Source organism: Lepisosteus oculatus, chromosome 1 (assembly GCF_040954835.1).
Source record: "Lepisosteus oculatus isolate fLepOcu1 chromosome 1, fLepOcu1.hap2, whole genome shotgun sequence".
Classification (NCBI taxonomy): domain Eukaryota; kingdom Metazoa; phylum Chordata; class Actinopteri; order Semionotiformes; family Lepisosteidae; genus Lepisosteus; species Lepisosteus oculatus.
Window position 1 is genome coordinate 75,585,851 of NC_090696.1, and position 20,391 is coordinate 75,606,241.

The 20,391-nt window shown below is 47.1% G+C and overlaps 3 protein-coding genes and 1 long non-coding RNA gene across 13 annotated transcripts in view; 3 read left to right on the plus strand and 1 right to left on the minus strand.

Moving 5' to 3' along the window:
* Positions 1-3,018: 3,018 nt before the first annotated feature.
* On the plus strand, positions 3,019-5,671 carry slc25a4 (solute carrier family 25 member 4). The gene is made up of 4 exons (XM_006629971.3): positions 3,019-3,231; positions 4,121-4,607; positions 5,027-5,167; positions 5,491-5,671. Exons 1-4 carry the CDS (start codon positions 3,121-3,123, stop codon positions 5,646-5,648), a joined length of 897 nt encoding a protein of 298 aa, XP_006630034.1. The 5' UTR covers positions 3,019-3,120; the 3' UTR covers positions 5,649-5,671.
* A 1,316-nt stretch (positions 5,672-6,987) lies between these two features.
* cfap97 (cilia and flagella associated protein 97) lies at positions 6,988-20,337 on the minus strand. 10 transcript variants are annotated; one of them, XM_015345689.2, is made up of 7 exons: positions 20,253-20,337; positions 20,059-20,121; positions 19,861-19,946; positions 16,106-17,043; positions 14,186-14,454; positions 8,516-8,666; positions 6,988-7,581 (listed from the first exon to the last, which is right to left on the minus strand). In XM_015345689.2, the coding sequence occupies exons 3-7, from the start codon at positions 19,866-19,868 to the stop codon at positions 7,475-7,477; spliced, it is 1,473 nt and encodes a 490-aa protein (XP_015201175.2). In that variant the 5' UTR covers positions 19,869-19,946; positions 20,059-20,121; positions 20,253-20,337; the 3' UTR covers positions 6,988-7,474. The 10 variants fall into 10 exon arrangements, with proteins under 10 accessions (XP_015201175.2, XP_015201178.2, XP_069049287.1 ...); XM_015345692.2 differs by lacking the exon at positions 19,861-19,946; XM_069193186.1 differs by lacking the exon at positions 20,253-20,337 and having other exon boundaries at positions 20,059-20,130.
* On the plus strand, positions 10,070-11,129 carry LOC138241024 (uncharacterized). The gene is made up of 2 exons (XR_011190222.1): positions 10,070-10,747; positions 10,857-11,129. It is a non-coding gene; the product is annotated as an uncharacterized lncRNA (long non-coding RNA).
* snx25 (sorting nexin 25) overlaps positions 18,768-20,391 on the plus strand; it is a 54,223-nt gene continuing 52,599 nt past the window's right edge. The window contains exon 1 of the mRNA XM_069193183.1: positions 18,768-18,788. The gene's annotated coding sequence lies outside the window, so the exon portion shown is untranslated. The remainder of the gene's footprint in view (positions 18,789-20,391) is intronic.

Here is a 20,391-nt window from a genome sequence, read left to right on the forward strand (position 1 = left end):
ATACATTATTTTTTGCATAACCTAGAAATATAATATTTCAACAAAACACAAAAAAATATATAAAATGGGATGTGAAGAAAGTTAACATATAAACAGTGAGTGCACAGAAAGAATCACGCTTGTCTGGTGATACGATTTTCTATTTAAGAAGTAATTGTTGACAGTATCTTCATTTGTAAGCACCTGACGAAAATGTCTCCGCCTCCGTAATTGAAGGGCGTTCTTTAAATTGTTCTTTTGAACTGCTGCAATATCAGGTTACTCTCAAAGTGAAGCCTTAGAAACATGTTCAATTCTACCGTTGCTATGCAGCACTTGATACACAAACAGCTGTGAAACAGACTGTTCAGCAATACCAAGAACATTTGAGAAATGGCCGAGTGGTATTTCTTCACTCGCTTCTAAAACTTGTAGTTGGTTATTTTAATCAACCACACAAATGTGCATGCAATCTTATTTTTGTCAGTTATGGAAAGGGTCTGTTGGTACTACAGCCTTACAACACTCGGCAGAGTCTGGTTATTCTAATAAACTCAATTTATTCTTCAGATTGCAAAACACACACAAACCGAAAGCTTTCTTCTTCATAGGATTGATTAGAAATGGCTATAATTAAGAGAGAAATCGATAAAAAAGGAGAACGGAGTACTTTGGATTGTTACTTTAATGCCTGCAAAAGTAACTAGGTTTTGGATATGATGTATCAGTGTGTTTTTTCTTGTAAGCTGTTTTATAATGCTTAAACTATCTTTTAGCATTTATGTATGATTGCTTTAGTTTTTTAATTACCTTTGAAAGTTGTGGAAAATACGCACATATATAACATTGCACTTTATAGAGGCTTAACAAGAATAACATGCTGTCATCAGCACTATTTTTAATCAGCATTACCAGATTATAAAGCCAGAATGACAGAACCAATCTCCCGACAGTGCTGTATTCTCACATGGGACACGACAAGAGACAAAACGTCCTAATTCGTATCCTACCCTGCCCAGTCAGAGCGCAAGGTGTGGTGGGTTTGTGTCCATGGTTGCTTCAACATGAAAAGAGAGCAATCGAATTTCTGTTCCGCCAAGGTCAATAAATAGAGGACGTTGTGCGAAGATAGATTTATGTTCTTGCTTGTAAACCTTCTTTTATAGGTGGCAGTACCTTACAAAATGTCTCTCAGCAAATTAAACCCAAAAAGCAGGTAAATAAATCAAGGGGGTTGGGCTGCTAAAATCAGATCCTGAGAAACATTTCAAGCGTCTCTTCGCAGTTTAATTACAGGGACAAAGATGCCTGCAAGGCCATCTTGCGGTTTTCTTTCTCAAAGCAAGGAGTCTGACACGGGTATAGTAACAGAGAGGGCAGAGTCGAGTCAGGTCGGCCTCAGAACGACAGGGTTCCCTCCTCTGTTATTTTCCTGAGGAAGACTGAATGTCCCAGCCAGGCTTCTGCTTAAAATACAACAAAACACTATGGAGCGTGCGTGGAAGTGAAATCTCTGCTTTGTGACGGGACCTGTCAGGAAAGGGAAATCAGGTGTATTCAGTCAGGTAAACAGTTGGAGGACCGGCACTGCTGTGGCTCCAGACAGCCTGGGATGTTTGCAACAGCCCCGAGGTTCAATTAGAAGAAACTCCATGTCGCCAAGCGCCCGTGTGCCATGATCGTCTCCGGACGTCATGCTTTTGTTTTTTTTTCTGTGAGAGATTACCGTCTTAAACCTCGCGGGGACTCGAGTTGCGATTTTCCTTGATGTTGTAAATCGACCCATAAAGATTCTTATTGAAAGTAATTCAGTCATTCAGAAACGGCGGATCAACATTCTAAAAGTTCTAAAAGTTTACGCAGTAAAAGTCTTCACATGCGTAAATTGATGTAAACGAATGTTATCACTATGCAAGTGGTCCGCCGGCCTTCGTGACGCCACGGCAACATTGGTAGGAGGTCAAGTTTAAAAACGATGGGTGATGAAATGTCCCTCCTTTCTTCCTGTACGCGTGTTCTCCAATTCGCCCCCCTGTGACACACTATTCAAACTTCGGGTTGGCCGATGGATTCGTTTCAATATCATTGCTGAGCTTTCGATCACCAGACTCCCTTGATATGCTAGAACTTGAGAGACTGCCAGCAATTAATGCAAATAAATGGTTCTTCGTTTTCACTTTTTTTTTCTTTCACACTGTAGGGGCCTCAGACACCAGACAAGACCACCCCTATGACGGTGTACTAAAAGTCAATGTCACCTTTATGTCCGGATCGAGTTGATCTGAGATTATATGTTTGTATTGTTGCCGGTGTCTGCTTAAACATAAAACACACCGGTATAATTAAAAAAAAAGTTGAAGCAGGCTGTAAATAATATGAGATACATTCAAACCTGGAATGTCATTCATACGGCCACAATATAAAACAGGGTCATGTGCAAGTGGACAGTTACATGATCTTATAACCAGTGTCGCCAAATGTTCTACTCGGGAAATGTTCGAGTGTTTCTGAAGTGAATTAATTCATAATTGCAAATAAACGTTTCGCCTTTCGAACTGTATGCTTCTTCTTTTTATCGAATACAATACCTGATTTCTTTTCTTTAAATTCTCCGCTCTGAAATTGTAAGAGAGCAACGCTGAGTAGCTGACTTCTAAACACGAAATGCACACGGGAGAGCGAATGGCAAATGTGCAAGTGGCTCTGCTCTACTTTACTTCTGTGTTTCTTTACATCTAGTTTGACTTCACAGGCACACTGGCTGAGCAGTTCTCCGGCGTTATGAAATTTGCTACGTTGTCTGAGACATTCCTGAAAGTTGCAGTGCTCAGGGTTGACAGGACGCAGGTTCAACTTTTAATTTGCCCTTTAAATGTCCCCGGCGGTAGAGCGCTAAACTTTCTTTAATAAACATGGCGTTTGCATTGAACTGTGACCTGGGAAATTTATTCAGCCGCACCAATCTGATGTTGGCCAGCGGGTCTCCCAGTACCCCCCTATCTCGCGATAGACAGGCTGGATATATTAGGGACGAGGGGAAGCCATCGTCCATTTGAAGGGACACCCATCTGCTGGTCGCTGAGTGGAGAAGGGCGCAGTGTGTAACTTGACCTTTATCTGGCACATTCGGGGGCATTCGCGATGACGGACGCAGTGGTCAGCTTTCTGAAGGACTTCCTGGCGGGCGGCATTGCGGCGGCCATCTCCAAGACCGCCGTCGCCCCCATCGAGAGGGTGAAACTCTTGCTGCAGGTGAGGCAGTCTCTGAGCTGGAGCTGGGGGGCGCAGGGGGCATGTGAGCGCGGCGCTCGGCGGCTCTCCTGGAGGCGTGTGCGGTCATCGGCGCTCAACAGGTGTCCAGGCGTTAAATACCGGCAGCGAGCGCTCTTCAGCCGTCCGGCGGAGCGATGAATGAAACCCGTGAACACCAAACATTTTTTTTTTCCTGTGGGCTTTCTTGCTAGACAAGTGAAGAACGCCTTGCAGAATAATGTCTATAAATATTCCAAAGACTTGTCCTACTCGTTCCTTAAGGAATCGTCCCTTTTCAGTCCCATAATATGTTCGCTCTCCATATTAACACATATGTGTTAACTGTATTTTATCTGCGTTTGTTTGGTGCCGGGTTTGTTTTCGCTTTTTGGAAGTCGGTCAAAATGTGTGCATTCGATGGGAGCTTCACCTAACGCATTTGCCGAGCAAGTCCTGTTTTGTCAGGGAATTACGGACATAAATTGGATTCTTCTTAGCGAGTCTTCTGACGCCGGATAAACCCCAGTGAGGGTTTGTTCCAGCTCCTGCGAGTACTTAGACTCGCTCGCTCCGTGTGCGCTCCTAAAATTAGCCCCTCGCCATTACGCGCACAACCTCAGCCCTTGAATGACGTAATATGTGAAGTGTTAGGGAGCTCAAGAGCGGGGAGCTGTCCGTGCGTAACTGGCCCCTTACAGTCCAAAAACTAAACAAAACAACTCAACGGAATGGTTTCGAAGGATTTCTCATCGGAGGCAGACATTGTGGGAAAACACCTCCTAGGAGAGCATCCTAGGGACTCCTCATCTTCCTCATCGACCTGACGCCCGGAGGTGCCGTTTGCTGGAGGGGATACTGATCTTTGTTGTATCTAATTGTTTGCTTCCAGGTCCAGCACGCAAGCAAGCAGATCTCCGTGGAGAAACAGTACAAAGGGATCATGGACTGTGTAGTGCGGATCCCCAAAGAGCAGGGCTTTATCTCCTTCTGGAGAGGCAATCTGGCCAATGTGATCCGCTACTTCCCCACGCAAGCCCTGAACTTCGCCTTCAAGGACAAGTACAAGACGGTCTTCCTCGGAGGCGTCGACAAGCGGACGCAGTTCTGGCGCTACTTCGCCGGGAACCTGGCGTCCGGCGGCGCGGCCGGGGCCACCTCGCTGTGCTTCGTGTACCCGCTGGACTTCGCCCGGACCCGGCTGGCCGCCGACGTGGGCAAGGGCGTCACCGAGAGGGAGTTCAGCGGCCTGGGCAACTGCCTCACCAAGATCTTCAAGTCCGACGGCCTGCGGGGCCTGTACCTCGGGTTCAACGTTTCAGTCCAGGGAATCATCATTTACCGAGCCGCGTACTTCGGCATCTACGACACTGCTAAAGGTAGTAGCGAGTGGAAACAGTACAGGAGGGTGTCGATGTAAGCCTGTGCTTTTCCCGTGAGCCCCTGGCGGTGGAACGGTAGCTGCTGCGCTTATGCACCTACCCAGACTTTATATTCCCGGAAAACCCCACGTTTCATGGCACCGCTGTAACGCCAAGTTGTACGAAGAAGGAAAGTCCGTATCTCTTAGAAGAAGCCACCGCGTTTAAAGGGAGAGCTTCTTTCCAACACACGACGTTAGAGACGGGGGAAAGCGGGTTGCATGAATGGATTTGCGCGTCGTTTAAGGCTGCTGGGATCACTCAAAGGGCATTTCATCCAGTTTGCTGTTTTTGGACTCTACAATCTAGAGTACAACTGGAAACATAAGTTAAATGTTGTTACAGTCGACTCATTTTCATTGTGCTTGTGTTTTCAGGCATGATGCCGGATCCCAAAAACGTGCACATCATCATCAGCTGGATGATTGCGCAGACCGTCACCGCTGTTTCCGGCTTGGTGTCATACCCCTTTGACACCGTCAGACGTCGTATGATGATGCAGTCAGGCCGGAAAGGAGGTGAGCTATTTGATAGTATGGGGATCACTCGTACGCAATACTTATGAAAGGGATCACGTCACACGCGATCTGCACACCGATAAATTATTACAAGAAGTAACAAAAAACGGATTTATCATGATTAGATATGTTTGTTGTGCAAACCCATAGACTCATCATACCAACGATTTTGTATTTGATTTTAAAGGCAGAATTCGCTGCATACGGTCCAAAATACATTTATATGTGGGGTTCTGTGCTTTAAGTTTAACTTTGAATGAAGGGGTTAGCTTAAATGCTGGATAATTTGATTCACAAGTGTATTGTTTTTTTTTTTTCGACAGCTGACATTATGTACAAGGGCACAATCGACTGCTGGAAAAAGATTGCAAAAGACGAAGGGCCCAAGGCATTCTTCAAGGGTGCCTGGTCGAACGTCTTGAGAGGCATGGGTGGTGCTTTCGTATTAGTACTGTACGATGAAATTAAGAAAGTTGTCTAAGTATTAAATGCAGTTGCACCGAAGTTCAGTTGTGTCGTGCTGTGCTGAAACTGATTTAAAGGGCAGCGACCTTGAGGAGGAGGAAGAGGATGGTGTTCATTCTCTGCACCAACCACACAGAGACGAGATCCAGGTGGCAAAGCTGGGGTAGCACAACAGGTAGAGGCATGTAGGTAATAGATCCAACGTCTCTTCCAGTCTGAACATATCACCGCGAAATTCTGTGCAATATGGGTGCTTCAGTCCTGGATGTTTCCGAGCTAAACACAGAAAGTGAATTTCCATTTGGAAAAGAAAAGACAGCACAGAATGTCTTAAAATCCTACTGTATTCATTTATTTTATACCGATTTTTTTACAGCGGTATTTATCTTTCTTTTTTTTTTTCCAAATGGGGCTGACAATCCAATGTGTTCTTTTACTATGAGATTAAAAGGCTGCTGTGCCCGGCTGTCTGAACTGTTTTCTCCGGGTCATCATTCAGGATTTGCCCTGGGCTCTGGGAAGGGGTGGGCGAGCACTTCGTATTGGTAAAACAGACATGGACCCAGTTTGCTTTTTGAACGAAGACGTGTTTCAATACGTCTTGTACAGCTGCGGAATATATTTTACTTTATTGCTACAGTATGTGGGATGTTCGTAAACCAACCGTTTTTGGGGTAGTGAACAAAACAGATAGTTCATAATGCAATTGTCCTTTACAGTGATGGGCTTGGTTTTCCTCTTATAATTTCAAGTATATTTACTTGTTGCTTTCAAGTAATGCAATGCCTTTCTAGGTGCCTCTAGTTCTGCACAAAATCAAATTTCAACCGTACTTACACTGAGTGGCCACGATCCAGTCACCCTCTGATCTCCAGAATCTTTAATTATACATTTATGAATGAGCTGCGCTTATCACCACAGCTGAGATCATTTCAAGAACATGCTATGGTTTTTTATTTGGATCCCTACTGATCCTCAAACCCCATCCAGCAGTTTGGGGATGTTTATGATCAACACTCCTAGTGGACTTCATCCAGCAGCACGTCGTCAAACTGCTGAGGCATGAAAATCCATGCATGAAGAAACAGCATTTTTTTCTTTCTTAATACCTCTTAATGTGTGAGAAGCAGACCTACATGATGTGCGTGATGAGCATTATTTATCAACTAGAATTTGATTTTATATTTAAACTGGGGTTGGCCTAATGGAGAGGGTGCAATAGGGTTTGCCTTAGCTGAAACAGGCTGAAAACCCCTGCTACACAGAAGGTATTCAGTGAGTATTACAACTAAGCTAAAACCCACAAAATGTTTTCCTGCACAGTCCATGTAAAGAAGAGAGATGTAAACATCCAGTTAATTTAGGATCCAAACTATTTTCAGTTTTTTTTTTAAATATCATTATTTGTATGTACAGTACATAAACAAGAGTCGGTTGCTTCTTTTAAAAGCTAAGAAATAGAAACTTTATGTAACAAGAAGCTTTATTGACAAACAGTAACAATACATTTTGGCCACAATATAAAATATAAATCTTCTGCCACAAGAGTTAGAAATTAGAAATTAAGACGTATTCAGTGGATTACAATTTTGGTCCACGGATTTACAAATCTCCTCACAGATGTCACACTACCTCACACAAACACAACATTTACTGCTCAACTCTTACCAAAATATCGATAGCCTATTTGTTCTGCGCTCGATAAGGATATTTTCAAGGTCTGAGCAGTTCCGATACTGCATTGTCCACTTTGACCGAAGCTCAACGAGACTTGCGTGATGTACTGCAGGATACGAGCCGTGTTCAGCATGCGGCGAACAGCAGGGAGGTACGGAGCAGGGATTAGGACCAAGCTGTCCTGGGCTCAGCAGCCCTGCTGGATCTGGACATGGTGGAGGCTGGTCTGGTACCGCGAGCACCCGAGGCACTGCATGGTCTTGAGGGCTTGCCTACAGCACAGAAAAAGACCAGCAAACTCAGCCCAGAGAATGGTCTGTTTGCACAGGCTTTCACACATGACTAAGGCAGCAGAAGTTCCTTTACACAGCTGCAGTAAAAAAAAAACAAACACTCATCTGTCAATTGATGAACGTATTTGGTTCCCGGAAAACTGTTAGCAAGGTGAGAAGTTGCAAACCAAAAAAAGGAAATTTCAACGACTTCACATGTTAAATCCTCAGTAACTTAATTCTCGAGGTTTCGAAAATCAACCAGCATCGCAGAATCACGAATCAAAGTAAGAACATGGTGTCTTGTTCATGATGGTTACAATATTGGCCCTAGTGTAGCAGTTAAGATAAACAAGATAAAATGTATAACAGCTCCAAGAGTGCAGAGACACTGAGGACCTGTGTTGTGAGAGGTCAGGCTGTGAGGATAGCATCTTCCATTCAGCGATGAAAAACACCCCTTTGTGGAAAATCTCTTTGTAAGTATACAAAAGAAGTTATAGAAGTGGCTGCTTCTTTACAGCGGAACTTCTTAATCTGGGTGTTCAGAAATCAAGGGATGGGTGTAACTGAACAGGAACTCAACTGCTATGCTATGTGCATTTTCAGTTCACAATGAGGAGACATTTCCAGTTCTTAGTCCAGAAAAAAATATGAATGGCGTAAAGTGATCGAACATGATCTGAAACAGTCCGAGCCCCACTGGTGAGATCCCGCATAATTCAAAGAATTCCCGGCCCCCAAAAATTTAATAAAATTAGCACAAAAACCTAGGTCTTTAACATAAGTCTTTGCATGCACAACCGGTATAACATGATATTGAGTGACACTGTATATTCTAATTTTTTTAACTGGTCTGGGACTGGGAATGTTGCAGTAACTATGGATGCTCCCCTCAGCAACATCTTGCTCCAGTCTTGATTAGTGAGCTTACCTGAGGAGGCTGCCCTGCTGCTGGGGGACCTGTCAAATCTGGTGGACAACCCTGTACCCAGGTATCTGGTCTGCCGCTGGTAGTCTGCCAGCTGCTCGGATCTCTTCATCCCCACGGTGGGCTTAACGGACTCCAGTCTTTTCAGGAACGCCTAAAAACAGACGAGGGAGTTTTTTTTTTTACATTCAGCAAAATCAACAACTTCTTCAAGCATCTCATGCCTAGCTTAAGCCAGGGAACTGTTCCACAGCTGTGCAGAACACTGCAAATCTGCAGAACGTATACAACATATACAAATAATGTAGGTACATGGCACTGCATCTATCTTCACCTTCTGTTCTGAGCTGAATGATATGGATCTGCTTGGCGACACTAAAAACAAACTAGCATATATACTCATTATAGTCACAAACATTATCGGCCATCTCCAACAATGTAATTCACTAATTAAGAGTCTGTAATTACTTGATAATTATACAACCATTTCCGAACACCCTGTCAGGTGGAAGTTTATATATTTTACAAGGTTTTCTATTGCTCCTTACACTTCTATGGACTCATGAAAATAAACACACACCACCAAGCTTAATAATTGGTACAACTATTTATGCTCACTTCTCTCGCTCATTCTATGACAACCTTAAGGTTCTACATGGCTACCGTAAGTTGATCTTTGAAGCGCCTGCGTTTGGCTGTGGACCACTGAGGAAAAGCCTGCACTGAACTCTGCTCCATTCACAGGCGCTCTGTGGCCTACTGCCATGACCTTGCCACAGTAAAGTCATACTGGAGCCTCTCCGCAGGCTCTCAGGAGCCGCTTTTTAATCACATGCCTCTCTTGTACAAATGCCATTGTGAAAAAAGTCATTTTTACAGGAGGGGAAATCTGAAACATATTCCACAGTTAAGCTAAACGTGCTTTCAAAAGGATGGTCAAACATCCAAGCAGGCTCCAAACATCTCAAAGCTCAGTGCAAAATGTGTTATTTGTCAGTGTTTCGCTTTCATGGGCATAAGCTTATTCAACTCTTCCGTTCAGTATATATAAACACAAAAAACTGAACATATTGAAGCTGGAAAAATAAAATCAGATACTTGAAGTTTGGCAATCAAATCTCAAAATGATGTCAAGGAAAGTACATCAAGCTCCATCCACTCTGTAGGAGATATGGATGAATGTCATATGAACACCAGCTGAAGCTGTCGTGCCGTCATATAAGAGATAATAAAGGTTAGATAAAACCTGTCCCGTTTTAAGTGTTAAAATAATAGCTGGCTGCTACTCAAGGCGTCACAGGGAGCAGGATTAGGACTGATCTGCTCAGCGTCAAATGGAAATACCTGGGTAAGCAGAAGCCCTAGGAAGCACTCCAGCCCAAAATAGCCGAGGGATAAAGTTGTACCATTCCTAAATGTGAAATGTAAGCACAGTCTCCAAATGTCACATCACCGGCATGCGCAACACTCGATCACACGGTGTCCAGAGAGCAGAATTGCATAATCGTTTCATTATAAAGACCTCGCTCGGTAATGTTAAGGCTTGTGAGGGGGCCTACCTCCCCTCATGTGAACACCTCGAAGTCTGAGGCGGGCAACAGGCCGTTCTTCACAATCAGGAATGTCCCTACTCACACACTATAACTGTGTTAAATGTAAGGATGAAGTGTGTCTATTTTGGGGTGGGAAGTTACACATGTTCAACTGCAGCTACATGAGATTTTTACGATTATAACCCCCAAAAAGTAAACGCGATCAGCAGTCAGATGTTTCTGGATGTAACTTTAAATGATCACAGAGCGGGAACATCACACTCGTGCACACGGCCGACGCCAGCGCTGGAATACCACAAAGATCGTTTTATTTATTAAAATCATCTCAAGGACTCGAGCAACTTGATGAATCACCCCGGTATTTTCACTTGTTCGCACGCTCCCATCTTGGACTGCCGTGTGCAGGACTGCTGGGGCTGGGTGGGATCTGGGCAGTGCAGGGGACTGGCACAGGGGAGGGGAGCCCAGCACACTGCGGTCCGTCTCTGTGTGCAGCACGTACTCTGCAAGACGGGCACCGTTTCCAGAGGGAGCCCTGCGAGGACAAAGAGCTCATCCAACAGCGACCAAGTGCTGAACCCCCAAAGCTGCTGACATGCCCAGGCTCACAGCAGACAAACACCCCGCAGAGCGAAGAGCAGGGAGACGAGCAGCTGGACAAGACCCTCAGACCCTGCCATCAGTGAGTGTCCAGCTAGCCAATAAGCACGTCAGGCCGAATGGGCAGTTGTCTGCGACCTTTCTTGTCTCTAACTACTTTGGTGATTGCCTGTGTTTTTTGTGTGGGACAGGGTAGGGATTAAAAGGCAAGGTGACTGCAGTGGTGGAAAATTAAAGTGACTTCATGTCGGTGTTGACGGCCCCTTCCGCAGATGCGTGGCTGCCGCTGTTTGAGACGATTGACTCACAGCGATCCGGACGTGTCTGAAATCATGAAACACGCACAATCCTACGGAAGGACTGAACTTCACAAGCCATCAGTTCCACAGCCCCCCACTGCAAGCCTCGGGAACTAAAAAACGCTTCCACTTGGGACCAGAGAATAAAAACGATCACAGACAGTATTTGGTTACCCTGTCCTAAGTTTAGAGATCAAGTGCAGAACAGTCTCCAGACCATTTCACACACGGAATGAACTGAGGAGCTCGCTGCTACCAAGGCAGATGTAAAAAAACCCCAACAGATCAGGCCATTTATAATAATATTGCTTAGAAGCAGTACATAAAACATCTAATGCTTTATTTCTTTGTCATTGAAGTTTGGCACGCAACGGCAGGATCTCTGAGGTTCAACGAGGGCTGTGGCCCTGTGCTGTCAGCTGACTGCTGTGCTCTGAGCACCTGTTGTCATCTATTTCTGCTGAGCCTTCTCTACTTTCACTGCTCTGAACTTCCTCTAGTTACGTTCTTCTACCGATTGAGCTCGCTCGTGTGGCTTTAACAGTCCTGCTAAATGAATGAGAACTGGGGGTTCGGGTTTAGTAAAACCCTCTGTGACACAGACCACAGACACAGAAAACATACAGCATACTCCATGTTCATAGCCAGCCCCAACAAGCGACACATTTTTCCCCAATTCTAACAATTTATTCCAATATATCAAACAGCTCTACATGGTTTAATGTCTCCCGTCACAGGGTCTAGGTTACTGGATCAACTGTTTTAATATAGAATTAGCAGATGTGCTCACATCAAGAAAAGATAGACACCTCACAGGAGAGGGCATCTCAGTTTTTAAACAGGACTTATCTAAACTCACGTGCAGAGTATGAAGCACAGAGGCAGGTCCCCTCAGGCGATAAGAGAAAGTATAGGCTAAGCTGAATGTCTATCTACATGAAGGACGTCTGCTACTTCTTACTGTTTGACTGCCAAATTGAGGGCAAGACTTTGTGTTCAGTCAGATATTTTCATATCGATGAGATCGTTCAACCTCTCCCATTGGAAAGCTATTTTGTCAATAAAAAAAAGGACCTTTTCCCCACCCCCCAAATAATGACTCAGTAAGAAACAGGCCAAATTCCCACAACATTCCTCTTGCACTGAGAAAAGAAACCAGAATTCAGATTTGGATTGCACATCCGTGTCAAATTCTAAGATAGATAACTACTGTATATCAGACATTTTATTACACATATTACATCAGTACAAGATGTCATCAGGTCGCATTGGGTGTATTGTCTCCAAAAATGCCAGGTAGATATCAATAGTTTGCCCAATAATATTTAATATTATATTAATAAGTTTATAAACACCTGTTAAATAAGCTATTGTTAATTTACTGGAAATGTCTGTAATGCCATATGTATTGTATGTGGCTGTGTACATATATCATAAAGCATTTCAGCATACAGCAGGTGTTGGACAATACAGAACAATAATAATGTTAAAGCACTGACTAGTGACCTCAAATAGAGCCTACAAGTAACACTGCTCTTCTCCAGCTTTCCAAGCGCAGCCACTGACAGAGCAGATCTGCAGCTCCACCTGCTGGCCTAAATTAAACTCTTCCTCTTGGAACAGTTCAACAGTTATACAGCATATGAAGGAAAAAAAAAAAGATTTGGCCTTTTCACATATCCAACCTGCTCTCCATGACACACAAAGACAGGGAGAGAAGCTTGGGGTTAAGGGCCTTGCTCAGGGGCCCAACGGACCAGGATTCCTCCGCCAGCTGTGGGATTTGAACCGGCAACCTTCCAGCCACAGGTGCAGATCCTGAGCCACAGAGCCACCGCATCCCTTAAAGAAGTTACTGTACAACTTCATGTTCAACCAGAGAGAGTCTTTAAGACCAGGAATACACCAACACCCCTTATAGGGAATTACATTCATTTTTTAAATCAAGCGCTGAACTTCTGCAAAATCAAATGCTGTTGCTTAATTAAGGAAAAAATGGTCATCCTCACAGCTAAAAAAAACTCATTGGGAATACTGAGCAGACCATTGCTCAATGGAAGAAAGAGTGAACAAGTGATCAGAGTTAAGGTTACTGCACACGGTAATTAAGAAGCAAAAGTTCTTTCAGAAACCTTCAAAGCTTAACGTTCATATCATTTCCATTCTGCGTAAGGGCAGTTCTACAAATTCTGTCTCATTTCAAAGAGCCTGGATGAAGTCATATGGCAACATAAAAAAAACAAAACAAACAAGTTACACTTGAGGGCCACTTGCAATATGTACAACCTGTAATTACTTCTTGGCAAAGTATCATTAGCTACTACAGCAACTCAGAAATGGATAAATGTAGCAACACACACAGACACAAACAGTGCTCTCACAGAGCTCTGGAGCACTTCAAGAGGACTTTACTTATGCACCTGTTAAACGAATAAAGACTTTTCAATACTATTGGAGCTGAGGAACAAGCAACATTAGCAAGCTGCCACAAATGCAAAATAACCGAACACGCTCGGATCATGTCTCCTAAATCTTCTAAGTAGTGCGCTGCAGAGTTAACAGCAGGTCTGCAGAATTGCAACTCGGCTCGATTTTTAATATACATTTGTGTCTAATTTGTTTCGTTTCCGTTTCACATTCAAACTTCATGTAATGCCTCTGGAATAGCGATTTTCCCGTCAACACTGTGCAAAACCCAGTGCATGACTTGCGAAACGCTGCGTGACCTGCTTCATAGGGATACTCTCGAAACCTGTCGATAACAACACTGTACTTGCTATGATATATACTGCCACAGCACAACCATTCACTTACACTCATAAAGGACATGGAGGTCTAAACCTCCAGAGGAGACACACACCTACCAAGTAATCCTAGAGACAGAGGCACCAGAATGAGAAGGGCACTGTGTATGGGTCATAGGTGGGTGAAGGGAACTTGATACTGTGCGTGGCCACCTCTGACCTCCAATATCCAGTTTCCTCAAAGTGGCTTATTCCAGGTAAGGGGCGTGGCCGCCTGGAAACACAGGTTCGTGGCAGGAGCACATTCCAGACTGGGCACCCCTCAATCCCGGGGGAGCGCAAACACAGGGACACTAACTGACCCAGCGAGAGCAAAGCGCAGCACCTGGACAAAACGAACACGAAGAGAGCAGGCAGACTCGGAGGTCCCGAGACCCAAAAAAAAGGGCGCCCTCGGGGGCAGCCCGCGCGCCTCACCATGTTCTCCCTCTCAATGCGCTGCTGCTCGCGCTGCCTGTTGAGGGCGCTGTGGTACAGCTTCCCGGGGGGGCTGGCCGGTTTCCTGGTGGGGCCGTTTCTGCCCCTGGGCTTCAGCGCCTGCCTGGACAGCTCCCTCAGCAGCCTCTGGTTCTCCCCGTCGATGCGCCGCACCTCCTCGCTGCTGAAGGAGAAGTTCCTTCGGGGCTGTCCGGGAGGACAATCAATCACCAGACTCCTCTCCATCTTCCTCTCGAGGCTCATAAAAGCTTCCCGGAAAAGACCGGAGAACCGCAATGAAAGTCAGGGTATAGAATGCACAGATGGATATTCGTACATGTAGATTTATCATTAAGAATCAATCACTAACTGTAAACTGAAACCACCCAGAAGCCATTTTGTGTTTTTCAAGGGGAACTGCAACACTGCTTTTATATTTTGGGGTTAGATGAGTGCATTCCAAACCACAGTAAATGCAAAAATGTACGCAGTTACTTGTAAAACCTCCAATTTACATCACAAAATAGTCAAAACTTCCAGGCTTGCACAGCGCCATGTTCTGCGATATCAGAATGAGGCAACAAAACTTCCTGCGCTGTGATGCGGCCCTATGACATTGTAAGCAAGCAGGCTCGTGAACACATCTCTTTTAATCCAATAGAAATACTCCTTTCGATTTCCGACAGTTTTACTGACAAATACTGCTCGTTAACTCGGCACGCAGATCACATTGGAACGTTTCTGCAGTGAAACGCCTGCTGCACAACCTGCATTTATTCGCTCGTACATCACGCTACGTCAATCATCAGAGTGACTAGCGAGCAGGAAGGGCCGCATCATGTCGCAATCCGTGCAAACTCTCGCACGCCCCCCCCGAAGAGGCCAGCAGACTGCAACAACAATGGCAATCATACAGGATTTTCAAAAGGTTCACGACCTTGTACTGATCTGGGAGTTTGTAACATTTTGCAATACCCTCAACGAATTTATTTTGTTACCCGGGGTTTAATAGCTGGTCTGAGAAACAGAGACTGCAGCTCCCTCTCATCTCCCCAGACCACTGCACGACCTCACTCGGCCGGATCGGTTCAGTGCTGGCTGGGGAAGGTGCTGGAATGGCGGTGCTCGCCGACAGCACTGTGGCTGCAGGGCTCCTTGTACTGCAGAGCCCAGAGAGCCCTCGCTGGCTTCTCCCAGCGCATCACTGGCAGCACTGCACCAGCTGTGTGCCAGGGCGCGGAGAAACCCCCCCCCTCGCCCAGTCAACAGGGCACGGGCGCGAGTCTCAGTGCCAGTCCTGTCAGCACATCTTCTAAAATAATCAGCACTCAAGCGGTGAAGATCACCAACATCCTAAGGGGGAGCTTCTGGCTGGTTCACTGGTACAGTACAGTACTGGTACAGGACGAACAAGACCGTGTTTCCAGACATCACGTAGAGAGCTGCGTCAGCATGCATAGGCTGCAAAGGAACAAGTAAAGGTTTATCCCACACTGAAAAGAGAAGAAAAACACAACGTTTCGGCTGTGGAGCCTTCTTCAGGTGTGAGAAAGAGAAAAAGAGAAGGCTCCACAGCCGAAACGCTGCGTTTCTTCTCCTTTTAGCACGGAATAAACCTTACTTGTTCCTTCCCAGCAATGTGCAAGCAACCTTTTTAAAGAGGTCTGAACGACTGTTCCCACCTGTTCATTATCGTATACGGTACCGTGTAATATTCTTTTCCCTGAAAAACCAATAAACAAACCGAACAAAAAAGCTCGAGTCAGGCGTCTAAGGAACTGCCTACTGGAGATCAAGAGGTATTGATTCGTTTTCCAGATCTGAGGACCCAATAACAAATAAACCAAGACACACATCAAGGCCAAGCGACTGCAATTTCAAATTTGAGGACTGGGGAAACAACAAAACACAGAAAAGTACCTTTAAGAAGCCGATTAAGATCCATGGCATCATTTAAGACCTTGTGGCCATGCCTAGCACCCACATCAGACTCTAGCGAGGCTCGGCCTGTCTTTGGGAAGCTCCTCTCACCTTCTTGTTCAGAGCCCAGATCTCCCAGCTCCCCACAGAGATCCAGGCTCAGGTTCTCCTGCCTCCCGGGCCCTTTCTTCTCCAGGGCCAGATCGAAGGACTGGACGGGGCTGATATCCGGGGTGGACAAGGGAGTCACGTCCGTGACGGTGTCTTCGGACTCCTCCGGCAGCCGGAGCCTCTCCTTCCCGCTGGTCACGCCCAGCTTCGCGCGGCGCCTGGGCGACGACACCGACAGCAGCCCTGGGGGCCTCCGCCGCGGGGGGGGCCCGTGGGCGCGGCCCCCCGACTCACCGCTCGAGCCCTCCGACTCGGAGGAGGAGGAGGAGGAGGACGGGGACGGGCTGTGGGTCCGGAACTTTCCGCCGGCCTTCTTCGGGCCCCCGTGGTGGGCCGACCGGCACCGAGGGGGCGCCGGCTCCGGCCCCTCTTCCTCGCTGTCCCCCTCGCTCCTGCTGGAGCCGCCCTCGTCCTCTCCCTCGCCCGAGGACACGCTCGCGATCCGGGCCAGGACAGGGACCGTTAGCCGGCTCCCGGGGGCTCTCTCCGGCTCGGACCCGGCGCCGCAGGAGAGCGGAGAGGAGGCGCCGGACGGGGAACCTGCGCTCCTCCCCCTCTCTTCCTCGGAGGAGCTCTCTCTGCCCGGGGCCGATCCCGGTCTTCCTGGAGCCCGGGCCTCCGGAGGCTCCTCCTCGTCCCTGCGGACGCCCCCGTCCCCGCCGGGTTCTTCGAAGTCGCTGTCGAAGAAGGAGTGGTCCACCTCCCCCTCCAAGTCCTTGGGGCTGTACATGACCGGGCCCTCGCTCTGCCCTTCGGCCTTCAGAAACCTAGGGAAGACATGACTGCGTTACTGTCCTGGTATCACACTGCTTCAGCACATTCGTTACACACGGACTGACCGTAATGGCCTGCCTTCTCCTCTTTTTGTTTGCGCCGTTTATCCTGTATATAATTCTGGTGCTTTGGAGACAAAAAAAAAATTCTACAATTTCCCTCACGGGCTCGATTAAGTATCTATCTAACACCTACGACTCCTACAGCAGCAGGACCAAGCCAGCAGCAGGCAGCCCGACGCGGATTGCGGAAGAGAAAAAGGAAAGTGGTCCAGGCGCAGTGCCTCACGCCGCCGGGATAAAAATACCTCGCCGCCCGTGTCCTGTACAGTACGTGATCCGTCGCGGCAACGACACAGGAGCTGAGCTTCAATCAGCCCAGCACTGACGATCGCAGAGGCGTTAGCCAGAGGGAAGGAACAGTTTACATGACTGTCTGTCGGGGAGGGCCAGAGAGCCAAGGAGACGGACATCACGCAACGCCGTGTTCCCCCCCTGCTGAAGTGCTGCCACCACTGGCACCCCAGCCGGGCACACGGGCCAGATGTCCCTCGCAGCTCCCCCACCCTACCGCTCAGCTTGGTGGTTCGAGTCTGGCCTTTGCACAACACGTGTGAACGCGAAGTTGTTGTTTTTTTTTAATCAAGGCATTTCACCTTTACAGTCATGCACCGCTTCGTCTTGGTTGCACGATCTGAGCGGCCAGCAGCTGCAACAGCGACTCGGCCGCAATGACATCGGGCTGTGAGCGCCTTCACTCAAGAGACGGAGAAGGTGACAGGCAGCCCCGTTCACACGGTCTGAGCAATACACGCAACGACGTGCCCGCCTCTCGTTTGTAAACCTCGGGCAAGGCAAGAGTTTCGAGGAGGGGGGGGAGGAAATCCAACCGCGCTGAGCTCATCGTCTGCGTTTCTCGTCATTGGCTGCGTTACTAACGAGCAGGTCGGCCCGTTTTGCAGTTACGACCCCTCGACATTCACGACCGCTCGACTGCAGAAACGTCACGTCACGTCACGGGAGAGCACAAGACGATCAAAAGTCTTGAGGTGAAAAAAAAAAGAAAGCATTTAAAAAAACCCAACCGTGGTTCATTCTGTAAAGATAGGTGGCTTAAAATACAGAAAACGAAAGGAGACAGCTCCCAGGCTGTTGACTAATATAACTGCACATTCCGGATCTCGTTCATCCCCACGGCCGGTCTGCAGCCGTGCAGTTGGGTTTTCCTGCACTTTCTGGATGTTTTCTGGCGGAACACGCATCGCCCAACACAGGCGGTGACAGCTATCCCCACGCCAACACCCCCGAGCACCGGCATACGCCATAATAAACCCGTTTCTGTGGAGTGTGACGCCTCGGACCTTGTGCAGTAGCGGCTCGGCTCGGCTCGGCTCACCTACCCGTCTCAATCGCTTTGCTCCTACAAATCGTGCAGCCCGAGAGCGACACGGCGTCCCGGCGCTGCCAGGCCCAATCTCCCTACTCCCCCCCCCCAAAAAAGGAGAGGAGGCAGCAAAAACCACAAGCGGTAGGGTCACTGCAGCGAAAACTGGACCAAACCTCTTCAATGCGTGTTTTTTTTTTAACCATGCCCTGACGCGCAAATCCCTCTCCCTCTTTTGCACACAAGCACAAAAAAAGGTAGGTAGGGACAGCCGCTGTTACTAACCAACGTCACTTCCTGACAACTTCCGCGGCGCTTCCAGCAGGTGGCGCCGCCCGGCCGGAGTCTGGCACAGGTACGGACGCGGTTTTACATAGGGAGTGGGGATCCCTTGGAAATAATGCTGCTTACTTGTTGTAAATAATAATAATAATAATAATAATAATAATAATAATAATAATTGCTCACACTTATATAGTGCTTTTCTGGACACTCCACTCAAAGCGCTTTACAGGTAATGGGGTCTCCCCTCCACCACCACCAGTGTGCAGCATCCACCTGGTTAATGGTTAAAAGTAATGCCGATATCATCTGTAACGCCAGGGGATTTTTTAACTACAAACCAAAAATAAAACACACACACACACAAATACTAAAAAGACAACCCAGCAGTTCCAGAGAGTTAAAAATTCTTAATATAAAACAGAAAAAGGTCAAATATTTCCATGTCGTCCCAAAGACGCACAGGGTTTGTTTGGTTTTTTTTGCTTTGTTTTTTTTATTTATTTATAATGCAATGTAATCCTAACACAGAATGTATATACTGTGTCTGAGTTTTGGGTGCACATGGTCGTACGAGATGGATCACGCCTGATGGTTCGGGGAAAAGGAAAGTTGCATCGTTATTGTAAGCTGGAATGTCACTGCAGAGTGTACCAAGCCTTATATAAAAAGAGCGTGACCGTTGAACACCCCCCATGTCGTTTTATTAAATAATTCCAGACGCTTATAACTCTCCCGAGCCGTTTTCTTTCAAAGCGCAGGCTTGCAACGTCAAGAACGGAGCATTTCGCTTTCTCTACACACACCGCTCCGCCGGTCTTAATTTCCACAGGTTTCTGCATTTACAGACACCTAGGGGCCGTGACTAGGTTACCGTTTCTTAAAGGGCGACGCCGTCCCAAGCCTGCGAGGAGGCACACGGACGACAATGGGGGAGGAAACAACATTTTGAAGTCCGGGGGCAGGCTGCGGATTTCTATAGGACTGGAGCAGGCGGTTGTAGGATGAGGCACACGGTGCGATTGGCCCGCAGCTCTTACGCGCATTTTCGCATTTGTTTCCTCTCGGATTGGTGAATAGGTTGGACTAAGAAGAAATGAAACAGGAAACGCCGGGATTGAAAAAGGTGCTCATTATGGTTTTACCCAAACATGGGTGTCGCTCGCTGTGCCTGTGGACGTTAGACAGTTCAGGTTAGGCGTTTTTTCCCCCGTCGTGAACGACTTCAGCGCTGCCTCATGACAGACCGAGAGAGATTAAAAAGAAAAGAAAAAAAAGGATGAAATCAGCGTTTCAGCGGGTGGTCATTGTTTAAGCATAGCATAGCAGGAGAACACCATTACCTGGCTGATACTGTCAATTTCCACCTGGTTATCGCTCGCAGCGCTCGTATTTCCAAGGCAGAGCTAGTTACGGGTATTTAACAAAGACAAAAAAAAAGGGTTTTATTTCCCATGAATAGTGACAGGCTTGCCCGTCCTAAAATGCAACTCCGAGTTTACGCAGACGGGGTCGGACTGGTTTTTCCCCGGATCACCTGGTCGTAAGCGGCGCCGCTCTCCCGGTCCCATCGCCGTGCCCGGATCGCGCTGCGTGTTATGAGTGAGGAACAGTCAAACGCGAGAAGGTCGAGGTCCCTCTTCGTGTCGTTTTCGGGGAAATGTCAGTTAAGGCAG